General features: G+C 35.4%; 3 protein-coding genes across 6 annotated transcripts in view; 2 read left to right on the top strand and 1 right to left on the bottom strand.

Moving 5' to 3' along the window:
* The first annotated feature begins 875 nt into the window (after positions 1-875).
* Positions 876-6,390, top strand: Egg (SET domain bifurcated histone lysine methyltransferase eggless). Of its 3 annotated transcripts, none has more exons than XM_070674783.1 (14): positions 876-1,144; positions 1,310-1,579; positions 1,673-1,802; positions 1,909-2,049; positions 2,154-2,515; positions 2,627-2,859; positions 2,958-3,360; positions 3,476-3,709; positions 3,799-4,143; positions 4,224-4,391; positions 4,485-4,793; positions 4,898-5,178; positions 5,355-5,670; positions 5,860-6,390. In XM_070674783.1, the coding sequence occupies exons 2-14, from the start codon at positions 1,340-1,342 to the stop codon at positions 6,064-6,066; spliced, it is 3,369 nt and encodes a 1,122-aa protein (XP_070530884.1). In that variant the 5' UTR covers positions 876-1,144; positions 1,310-1,339; the 3' UTR covers positions 6,067-6,390. The 3 variants fall into 3 exon arrangements, with proteins under 3 accessions (XP_070530884.1, XP_070530883.1, XP_070530885.1); XM_070674782.1 differs by having other exon boundaries at positions 5,352-5,670; XM_070674784.1 differs by lacking the exons at positions 876-1,144; positions 1,310-1,579; positions 1,673-1,802 and having other exon boundaries at positions 1,974-2,049; positions 2,120-2,515; positions 5,352-5,670.
* Positions 6,391-6,486: 96 nt separating this feature from the next.
* LOC139113553 (myotrophin) lies at positions 6,487-8,890 on the bottom strand. The gene is made up of 3 exons (XM_070674790.1): positions 8,408-8,890; positions 7,637-7,747; positions 6,487-7,388 (listed from the first exon to the last, which is right to left on the bottom strand). The coding sequence occupies exons 1-3, from the start codon at positions 8,474-8,476 to the stop codon at positions 7,212-7,214; spliced, it is 357 nt and encodes a 118-aa protein (XP_070530891.1). The 5' UTR covers positions 8,477-8,890; the 3' UTR covers positions 6,487-7,211.
* Positions 8,891-10,648: 1,758 nt separating this feature from the next.
* LOC139113551 (probable G-protein coupled receptor No18) overlaps positions 10,649-11,527 on the top strand; it is a 29,770-nt gene continuing 28,891 nt past the window's right edge. Inside the window, exons 1-3 of one of the 2 annotated variants that reach the window (XM_070674785.1) lie at positions 10,649-10,794; positions 11,095-11,226; positions 11,342-11,452. The gene's annotated coding sequence lies outside the window, so the exon portion shown is untranslated. Of the gene's footprint in view, positions 10,795-10,941; positions 11,227-11,341; positions 11,453-11,527 lie in introns of those variants that run through there. The other variant, XM_070674786.1, reaches the window with a different exon arrangement.

Genomic DNA, 11,527 nt, shown 5'->3' with positions numbered 1-11,527 from the left:
AAGCTGGCTTTGTACCCCCACTCCTATCAATTTTAGCTGAAGTAGCATTCTAGCGAAGACCGCTCAAAGTTCGACTGAGTTCAACTTTTAGCTTTGTTCAGCCCATTAAGAATTCTTACTTATCCGGGGAAGTTTCTAAACGCAGCCTAGCATTTCGTTGATTAATTTAAAAATAAATGTTAACAAAGCATCTTTATTTTACTATCTAATTAACCAGCATTACATTTATTCTTCCAAAATAGAATGATCGGTGCCGTAATTAAATCTAATATTTACTCTTAAAACGTTAAATTGCCTTTTATTGTATAATAAAGATCGAAACTATATATCATTTTGATAGCATTAATATCAAATCGATCTCGAATTTCAATTTAATTTCTCGCTGGGAAAATTTTATCGCTCAAAGAAGTAAATATATATAATTTTCGCCCTATTAAAAAAAAAATCTATCTGAAATCATTCTTCGACGTTTCCAAATATGTGAGCAAATAGGAACATTAACGTTGCATTTTAAATAATTTTAAATACCATTAATATTGCATTTTAAATAATTTTAAATACCATCGATTCCGCCATATTTAAACATTTGAGAGCGATAGAAAAAATCGATCGTTAATTATATTTTGCATTAAAATAAATAAAATAACTAAATATTATAGCACTTGTTATGGCTATACGACGTTTTCTAATTTTTTTGCAATAGTAATTGCCATTATATGTTTGACATGTCTTCGGTATTCATTTTTTTATCTAATAATTTCAGCTATGATTCAAGTCACGCCAAATGATACAAAGCCAGCGAAGCTTCGCTACATGAAAACGTAGCAGGCGTTAGCTTTAGTTTTTTAACGCTGGCTTTGCGTTGCGGTAGAGTGGGGGTATGTACAACGCCAGCTTTGCTTAGCTGCGTGAAATCGCACCTTAAGGACGCTAAGGCTCGGCGCACAACAGCGACGTAACAGACTTTAAAGAGGCGCACGAGTCTTAACTTAAGTCTTATAACTTGTATGCCATAACCACAGGCGAAAGTCCAAACTTTCCAAGTTTGCAACTTAACCTATAAAATTATTCTGATTATTTAGTTGTCAGTCAGAAGTCAGAAGTTGTATATGGAATGGTGTAGAACTAAAAGTTTTTCATTATTGTTAAGTATTCGTTTCTCGTATTTGTGCCAGATATTTAATTTAACTATTATTAATATTATTATTTTATCCTCGTTCTTGTTCGCAAATTTTGAACACGTAAAATTAAAACCGAAAGATATGTTTTTCTTTTTTGCCTATTTAACGCCTATCTTTTATTATTTTAGGAATCGATGTGTTAAGTAATAATTAAAAAAATGGCTCAAGCAAACAACTTGGAGATAATTGAATTGCTATCGGACGACGATGAGAAAAGTACAAAAAAAATTAAATCTGAAAGGTGCAACAATAAGTGTGTCAATTTCGATTGTCGTTCTGGAGTAAACATGAAAGTCGCACCTTCTTTTGCATGCGCGTTTTACAATGTTTCACTTGAAAAGAAGAAAAAACGCATAATATGTAAAGAATGCTTTGAAAAGGCATTGGAACAGCAAAAGGTAATTTTTTTTTAAATATATTATGAGAGATTAAAACAATAAACACATTAAAATGTATTGAATGTGCTAATGATATTATTTTCTCACTTTTAGCAATTAGTATATTCTTTTGTACATAATCAATCACTAGTAGATGGTTATTTTCCGGATAATACAATAAAAGTGGAACTTTCCGATAGCGATGATTCTGATGAAGAGAAGAAAAAGGAATTAGATAGTAATGGTACTTTAAATCTTTATCAAGCCTTTAATGTTATTAATGTCGGCAAGAAATAATCTGTAATTTTAATTAAAATTTATAGTTATAATTATTTTCGTCATGTTTGCAGAATATATACCGGAAGATGTACTTTTAGATATCAAAGATAAATTAGATGATACATTGTCATATATTTATAAAAAATACGATGTGGAGCAGCATGTTAAAGTTGCATGTGAATCCTTGGAGAAAAGATGGAATAAAATAAGTGGTAAAATGAGTTTTTAATTACAAAATATATGGCGATACATGTAAAAGCCATTATCTCTTCTTTTATTTAGATATAAAGCATTATATCATATTATGCATTGGCAGAGGTAAATGATTCTCTTTATACGGAGATACAGGATACGATTGGTACAATGAATAAATTGCGGGACAACTTGTATGAAGACTTTAGGCCGCAAATTAAAATGCTTGAGGAGCTGCAAATAACCGATGACATCACAGAGACTATCCATCCACTTGTAGCAACGAAGAAAGTAACTCAAATTCGCAGTCCACCTTTGTTGGTGCAAGATAATCAGCTAGAGGTTTTAGCGATAGAACCATCGAGTTCTAAACTGTCAAAAATTCCGAATTTACCACCGACTGGTCCACTTGTTAAAGGAACTCCAGAGGCAGACAGTATTGTTTATATCATGAGAAGTCCCGTCATGCCGTGGCTTAAAGCAAGGGTTTGTAAAATTTTATGCTTGTTATACAAATTATTTTTTTCTTTATAACTCGATTAAAGGGACAAGTAAATTAGATAAAAAAAAAAAACTAACACGAGGATTTGTTTGTAGATATTAGATACAATTTCATCGAATCCATGGTTTTATCGAGTAAGACTTACTCAAAGAAAATATAATGGGGCTATCAAAACTCTTTCTGGTAAACACGTCACGGCAAAAACTGAACAGAGTAAAGTTATAATCCCAATTGGAACGCGAGTAGTGGCTATATTTCGCGATGATGTTTCTAATAATTATTATAGCGGAATAATTGCTGAGACACCAAAATCGATAAACAAGTATAGGTAAAAGTCACTTTTTCATTAATTGATTTTTTATTTATTTTAAATTTTATTTAAATTACATTGTATTTAATTATTTAATGTTAAAATTATTATTATAGATATCTGATATTTTTTGACCTCGGTTACGCTCAATATGTCGTTCACAACAATATCTTCTTAGTCTGGGAGACGTCGCCTCGCATTTGGGAAGATCTTCCCAGCGAATCTCGTGAGTTTGTAAAAAAATATCTGGAGTCATATCCGGAAAGGCCTATGGTGAAATTACAGCGGGGTCAAATGGTTAAAACTGAGTGGAAAGGTAAATGGTGGATCGCGAAAGTCATACAAGTTGATGCGAGTTTAGTGCAAATGCATTTTATTGCTGATGAACGAACTGAATGGATTTACCGTGGATCGACGAGATTGGGTCCTTTATTCATGGAGGTATTGAAAGCCAATACAAGGCAACAGCTTCAACAATCCGGCAATGCACACCGACATCGTATTCCTATCTCCTCTAAGGTAATCGAACAAATATTTATTTTTGGAAATAGAAATTTTAAAGGAAAGTTTTGATTTAAAAATATCCACATAGTTTAATAAATATTCTTTGTCTTATAAATTACAAATTTTGCAGAAAACTAATTTGCCTTACGTTGAATATACATCTAATGTGGAAGAAGAAACTATGCAAAACATGCAAGCGGAAAAACTCACAGTACTTACGAGTGCACCATCTAGTACATCATCTGCTATTGTGCCGCAACAATCGCGTGCAGTAGCTAGAAAAAGTACTACTAAAAGGCCAGGTAATGTAGATACTACAACGTACAATTCTCCTGTGGAAACGAAACCGTCGCACAGTATTGTTGTGAGTAAATAATATTGAATAATTAATTATGCATAATTAATTGCTGCGCAATTAATATAATATTAGTTTCATATCTTATCTTTTTCCAGTTTTATCATACACAGAGACAATACGAGCCAAAGAAATATGTTAGTCACAAATGTGGACCAAAATGTATTAAACATATCAAGGTTTCACATGACGATCTCAAAGGGCTTTCGCCACTCTCTATTCCATTATTATGCGGCTGGCATCGTCAACTTTGCAAATTTTCCAAGGGTAAGAAAGTTATATTGTACCAGTCACCATGCGGCGTTAGATTGCGAAATATGGAAGAACTGCACAATTATCTTCGCACTACCAATAGTACATTATCTGTCGATCTATTCGACTTCGATTATTGGGTGCGTGCCTTCGCCGACTTTGTCGTGGAGAAGTGTTTTATTAACATCAAAGTAAGTAATCAGAAATGTAAAATTAATGTAAATTTTAGTTAGATGTAAAAATGTAAAAGTGATTATTTCGTATTTAAAAGGATCTTAGTTATGGTGTAGAAAATGTGCCGATACCATGTGTGAATGATTTGGATCACACTCAACCAGACACCATAACATATACTACACGTCGAGAGCCAACGGAAGGTGTTAATTTAAATCTGGATCCTGCGTTCTTATGCAGTTGCGACTGTGAAGATGATTGTCAGGTATAAAGTCGTCGAATTACCATATATATATAACAATATAAATTTATGATTTATCTTACTATGTTATTAATAATTATTAATAATATGCTGTAGGATAAAACAAAATGCCAATGCTGGCAATTAACGATACAAGGAGCAACGTTGGGAGGAAAAGTGCCAAACAGTGCTGTTGGTTATATTTATAAGCGTTTGCCCGAACCAGTGACCACAGGAATCTATGAATGTAATTCGGGCTGCAAGTGTTCTATGCAAACATGTCTTAACAGAGTAGTGCAGCATCCTCTTAGATTAAAGCTGCAAGTATTTAAAACAGGATTACGTGGTTGGGGTATAAGATGTCTCAATGATATTCCCCATGGTGCTTTTATTTGCATCTATGCAGGAAGATTACTTACTGAACAGGTATGTACACATAATTTAAACACTAATAAAAATTCTTAAATTGTTTTTTTTTTCTATTTATTATTATATATTGTTTTATTTTTTTATCATTTTTAATCATATAGAGTGCGAACGAAGGAGGTAAAAATTACGGCGATGAGTATCTAGCAGAATTAGATTATGTAGAAGTAGTAGAAGGTTTCAAAGAGGGTTACGAAAGCGATGTTCTTGAACCGGAAATGACTGTATCGCCTCCAACAGAAGACAACAAAAAGAAAAATGCGAGCGAAGAAGAGGATAATACAAAGGAAAGTACTAATGATTCGGACGAAGATTTCAATATTAATAATTATGTGGATTCTGATAAAGATGCGATGGAAACAACTGTGGGATCTTCATCTATTAGGTACACTATACTATTATTATATTATTGCTCGAGTCTTCTACGTTAAAGAAAACTCCTTTACATTTAATAATAAAAATTAAACTGACACGCTCAGTCCTTTTTTTATGATTATTATAACATTACGATATTTGTATAAATGGAAAATAATTGTAAAGAGATAACTTTGTTACTAGAAGGCGTCTAAGAAAACGGAAAAGAGGTGAAATTGACAATCAAATAGATATATCAGAAGAAAATAGCGAAGACGGAAGTATCGCAAAAAGTTTGGAAAACATAGTAAAATTATCCACGAATGAAATTCAGGATACGATCAATATCAGTGACGACGATGATAGAAATGACGTAAGAGAACCAAGTACATTCGAGCCTAGCGTAGAGCCAAAACTAATAGAAAGACCCAAGTTCAAGTCTGTGAGAGATTATTTCGGTGAAGACGAAGCCGTTTATATTATGGATGCTAAAACAACTGGAAATATTGGTCGTTACTTGAATGTAAGTGACAAAAGTTTGAAGCATTTATAACTTATTAATAACTTGTTAATAGTTTTTGAATTATTTTCTAGAATTTGTGAAAACTCTATAAAAATATTTAATGTCTTTAATCGTGGTTCGATACTTTTATAAATTATGAAATTTTAATATTTATTATATCATTTTTATATATCTAAATATCTTTTTCAGCATTCTTGCGATCCAAACGTTTTTGTACAAAACGTGTTTGTTGATACGCACGACGTGCGTTTTCCTTGGGTAGCTTTCTTTGCGTTACAGTACATAAAAGCAGGACAAGAGCTTACATGGAATTACAGTTACGATGTTGGAAGTATACCGGGTAAAGTGATTATTTGTAAATGTGGTGCAGCTAATTGCAGAGGTCGCCTTCTGTGAAATGTGCGATTTACGATATAAATGGAACTTATTTAATAAAGTGAAATAATAATGCAAAATTAAATTATCAATTACAAATAACACGCTGTAGTTGTTTCTTATTTGTATCGAAAAGAAAGTACGATAGAAATGAACAAGTACAAGCAATAAAGGCGTGAGAAACGTATATTTATTTTAAAATATTTCACACACACACACACACACATATATATATATATATATATATATGCGTGTAAAATATTTTATTTGAGCTTTTAATTATGTAGACATGAAATTACTTAATTGATACAATTTTTCCAGTTGTAGTAAATACTTGAATGTAATTTTATAATTTTAAATGTACGACAGTATTTTTTTTTTCTTTTTTTAAAAACGTAACTGGAACGACTTACTATCGAATATTAGAAAATGAGAATAATGTTCATAACAATGATTGTATTTGCTTATTACTTTTGATTATTGTACATTCTTTGTATCCATTAGACACATTACAAGTTGTTAGCATAGTCTACTTTCTTTTTTATCGCAATATGCATACGTCGTTCAAAATTTAATTCAGCATACGAGTATCTCAAAAGAGTTTTAGTACTTTGCTTAAAAGTACGAGGGACTTTATTATCGCTGCCATGAAAATAACAGAGATTAAAAGTGGAATATGTTTCAAGCGATTATGACATAAAAATGTATAAAAAGATGTTTAAGATTTATAAATTAATAGCAAACATTATGTATCGTTTTATAGAATAGATCAAAATATGTATATATCAAAATTACATTATACGATTATAAATTGAAACTAAAATAATTTTTGTAACTTGTTTCAACTACGCAAGAATGTTGTATTATAATAATTCTGTAACTTATGTATATTTAGAACCATGAAGAATTAATTATCGCAAGAATATAATTTTTTTTTAATATACAATTTCTCGACATGCAGTATATTATTATCATTATTATTATAAAACAGTTTCCATAGATCTATGTTCATTTAATTCAAAATGCTTAAATACGGCATATTCTAGTTATCGTAGGCGAGAAATCAAAACAAAGCTGGTAGAATCTCTCTCTCTCTCTATATAAGGAGGAACATTAACATATTAAAGTAACAAAATTATGAACTCACATTTTGTTTGGTTTTTTTGCTAGTGAAGTTTAAGAAGCTGTTTAATTTCATCTTTTTCAGCTGCATCAAGATAGCTTGTCCCATCTGGCGTTAGGCCATCTGGTTTAGCACCTTTCTCCAGCAATAATTTTACACAATTTGTGTGCCCCTCCCAGATTGCAGCCAGCAACGTCGTGATTCCATGCTTATCTGTGGCCTGGAAAAGAAAAGAAAAAAAAATTATCTATTACACTTGCAGGTATATATCTTGAATTACAGGGTTGAACAAAAAAAAAAACAGTCATTAGTATCAGTAATTGATTGGCATCTTTGAGGCATATTTTGTATTAAGTTTTATATGCACATTAGACATACTGTATATTTATTATTTAATAACTATTAAGCAACAAGTTTTTAAATTATTATAATTAATTGCTAATTAGTAACTTCTTGGCTGTTACTTACATTAGCATTTGCTCCTTTCTCCAATAAATATCTGACAACTTCGCTTTGACCGTAATCCGCAGCATAATGTAATGGTGTTCTCCCGTCAATTATTTGATTTACATCAATGTTCTAAAAATGATGACAATGAAATAAATTAACAGTTATTAAATATTAATAAATTAAATAAAAATATTCAAATTTTTCATAAATAAAATTATATAAAAATTATCGAAAGATAAACAGGCAAATTAGAAATAAATATAATAAAATATTAGAATACATTTTATAAAATTGTTGTATCGTAGCATTTTCGTATTATAATATTACATCAACGCAAATACAAATTCTTTATTCATTAATAAGAATGTTAATACAATTCGCAAAGTTTTACATTGCAATAAGTATGTAACAGTAGACGTAAAATGGTTTGCACGGTTAAATCAATTGCAACGTTTGATTGCTTATTCGAGATGAAATTTACGAGAAGTAAAAAAAGGCCTGTGCTGAAGCTGTGCTGAAAAAGCTAGTATTGAAAAAATAAGAAGAAAAAAATTTGTCAAATAAGGGAATATGTTCTCAATACGAAACACGATTGCTTGCGATTCCGTAAGCACTTCCGGTATCAAAACGCACATCTTTTTTCCTCAAGCCTTGGTTAGATTCACGATGCCTAATATATTCTATATTAAATATAACGATTCAAAAAGAAGGAGAGCACACTAATCACGACGTATGTTTCTTTCCCGTTTTCGGAATAATTTTAAGAATTAAACATCATGTCACATTTACCTTGTTCTCGACGATATCTCGCACTTGCTCAAGATCGCCGTTTTTTATTCCCCAAACGAGTTCGCTCATTCTCGCCGTGTCTCGTTGTCGCTTCTGCGGATTCACGGGACGGAACCGATTGTATCCACGCTGCGTATACACTCTTTCTGCCGCTCCTATCCGTTCCGTATACCAATCATCCGTCCATGAAATTCGAGGCTTTCCGGCAGCTGCATACAATCCGTACTCACTATTGCTCACTACTCAGTGATCACAGATTTGATACTGCCGAGTGCCGATACTGGGCAACATCATGCACACGAAGCTATAGTCGTGTCTGTGTACATACGTTCAGCCTCGGCCGGCGTCGGCTAATAGAAGAGCGCAGATATACCCTGGATCCTGGATCTGGAAGACAGATATGGTATTTGCTTCGGCGACGGCAGCTAGCCTATTTATGTATGTATGTATGTATATACACCAGCGAAACACCGGCCGCCACCGATCACCAAGGACTGACAATGAGTTGACTGAGAGAGCACTTTACTTTGCAGCAGAGAGCCCAACTCGGAATCGCGGCTTCCACGCGTACAAATACAGAGAGGCTCGTCCGTGCGAAACCAGCGCTTCGGCTGCCGTCAGATAGAAGAAAAGGCCAGAGCTATATATTGTCTGTCCTACTCTTTCGCGGCGTCACCGGCAGTTATCGTGAATCCGCTTGTCGGTAACATCGCCGAGTTATGAGATGAGAGCAGACATATAAACTTTATATTATTTTATAATTTAATATATATTAAATTATAAAATAATAACCATAAAAGCATTAAAAAAAAAACCATTATAATGTCTGCCGGCGACGCCGCGAAAAAGTAGGACAGACAGTATATAGCTCTGGCCTTTTCTTCTATCTGACGGCAGCCGAAGCGCTGGTTTCGCATGGACGAGCCTCTCTGTATTTGTACGCGTGGAAGCCGCGATTCCGAGTTGGGCTCTCTGCTCTGCAGTCTGCAGTGACTGCTCTCGGCCGCTACGACTGTATACTGCGGCGCTAGCCGCCGTTGACACTGTGTAACACACAGGCACATTGTGTCGACACTGTGGCCTGTGGGCTGTGCCTCTTATTGTTAATTGAAAAGCACCCAAAGTGCACGATGAGCGTTCGAGACGTTCGAGTACTTGCAGCACGAATGACGCATGCGCGGCAGCGGGTCGGGGCCAGTGATGGGAATCGGGACGGAATTTTCGCGCATGCGCGTTAAAAATGACTCTCAGTATAGTAGCCACTACTAGGGAAAAGATGTATCGGTGGTTGCCCCTCTAATCCTACGTTTTTTAATACTTTCTTTATCATTAAAATCCATCATGCATAAATATATAACTGATAAATCTGCTTATCTGTATAAACTTTATGCGATATCGGACGGATTTATTTAACCGATTTAACGGTGTGATTAGATTTAGCGGTAACGCCATAAATTACGCTAGACACTACATTACTGGAAATTTAGTCGTTTCTATCACGCATGCGCGAAAATTCCGTCCCGATTCCCATCACTGGTCGGGGCCCGTGTTCCGGCGCAGCTATCTCCCTTTCACTTCGTCTCAAGCGGCCGACCGAGAAGGACGTGTTTAAGATACGCTCCGTTCGAATTCAAGTATCGGGCAAATTTGAAGGACGATGATCTAAGCCTGGCACAAATTACCATCCTCTATCCATCCTCTAACAGCAGAGTGAATCTACCATCGCATTTCCTTTCAAGTAAATGTATCCTCATTTATACAAAAATTATATTTGTCTCCTCGGGTCGAACACGTAACGCAAAAGTAACTTAATCAGACCGGCATGTACAGAGATATACCTACGCGCGTCGCAAAAGTATTCTGTTTTCGTTAGTTAAGCATTCTAATACTGTTGTGTGGTGATCGAAGCATCTTTTGTTAACGTCACGTGTGGAAGGCCCGGACATCCGACACTCACACATAGTCACGAAAAGGTCGGGTGGGCTCGCGCACACTCGGGCGCAATCGGTCGGGTGGGCTCGCGCAACACTCGGTCGCGTGATTTCGGCACGTAGGCCCCATCTTCCGGTCGAACCATTCGAGAATTCTGGAACCGCTACGTGGTGGAGCTCTCGTCGTTCGTGTTCGACAAGTAATTCAAATTAATTAATAAAGCTATCAATACCTACGCGTACTAGCTTCTATTCGGGCTAAAAGGAGAGCAAGCCAAGGAGAGACGAGCCAAGAGCATACCTAGTGAGCCACGACGGAGCGCTACGGCATGTCGCCCATCGTTGCGATCCTGTCCTGTTCTTTCCTCGGCCCGGCTCCGAACAGTAGGACGGACAGCAGGTGCGGTATCAAGACGCGAGACACCGGCATCGTTTTCGTGCGCTGGCCCCGTGATGGTACGTAAATAAGCGTAGGGCGTAGTGTGCCGCGGTGAAGTTCCAAGGTGAGAGCTCGGTCAAGGTTACTAGAGCGGGCTAGTGTTGAGAAAGACGCTTATCGAAAATAATGCTTGTTGTGCATCGGTTATAACGCTGCCGCGGAGAGGTTGCCCGCTCTCTCAATAGTGTGTATTTGTCGCGTATCCGACCGTAACCTTGATACTCTTATTACACATATTCTCTCACATATGAACGATCTCGTCGCGACGACTCGGCTCTCAAGGACAGTATTTAATCGCAATCATTTTTCTGTTTCAGATTGAAAATCTGGAGAAGAGCCAAAGCAGCTCCGCAACGTGTGGCCGCAGGAGAGGTCCGCTTTTAACACCTTGGACATCTCGATAGGAGAAGGAGGAGGAAAAAGCAGACTTGCACCAGCGGAACCGCATGGTAAAAATTATTTTTTGCTTAAAAATAACGCGGAGAGTACGTACGACGCTAAGAACATTTTTATAATATTTTTCTATATTTGATTAATCAAGCAAAACTTGTTTTCTGTTTTCAGGTAAAGATATAGTGAAGTGTTGGACATGTCCTCGGGTCAACAGCCAACATTCTGAGAGGAGGAGGAGGAGGTCTAGGAAGGGCATCGAACATCAGCGGAGCAAGCCTCAACGTAAGGATCAGTTTTGCTTCTTGTATAATTATTATAGTTGTTTCAATAATTGATTTTTTAATAATTATTTATTTT

Source organism: Cardiocondyla obscurior, linkage group LG02 (assembly GCF_019399895.1).
Source record: "Cardiocondyla obscurior isolate alpha-2009 linkage group LG02, Cobs3.1, whole genome shotgun sequence".
Lineage (NCBI taxonomy): Eukaryota > Metazoa > Arthropoda > Insecta > Hymenoptera > Formicidae > Cardiocondyla > Cardiocondyla obscurior.
This window is presented reverse-complemented; position numbering and strand designations above follow the sequence as displayed.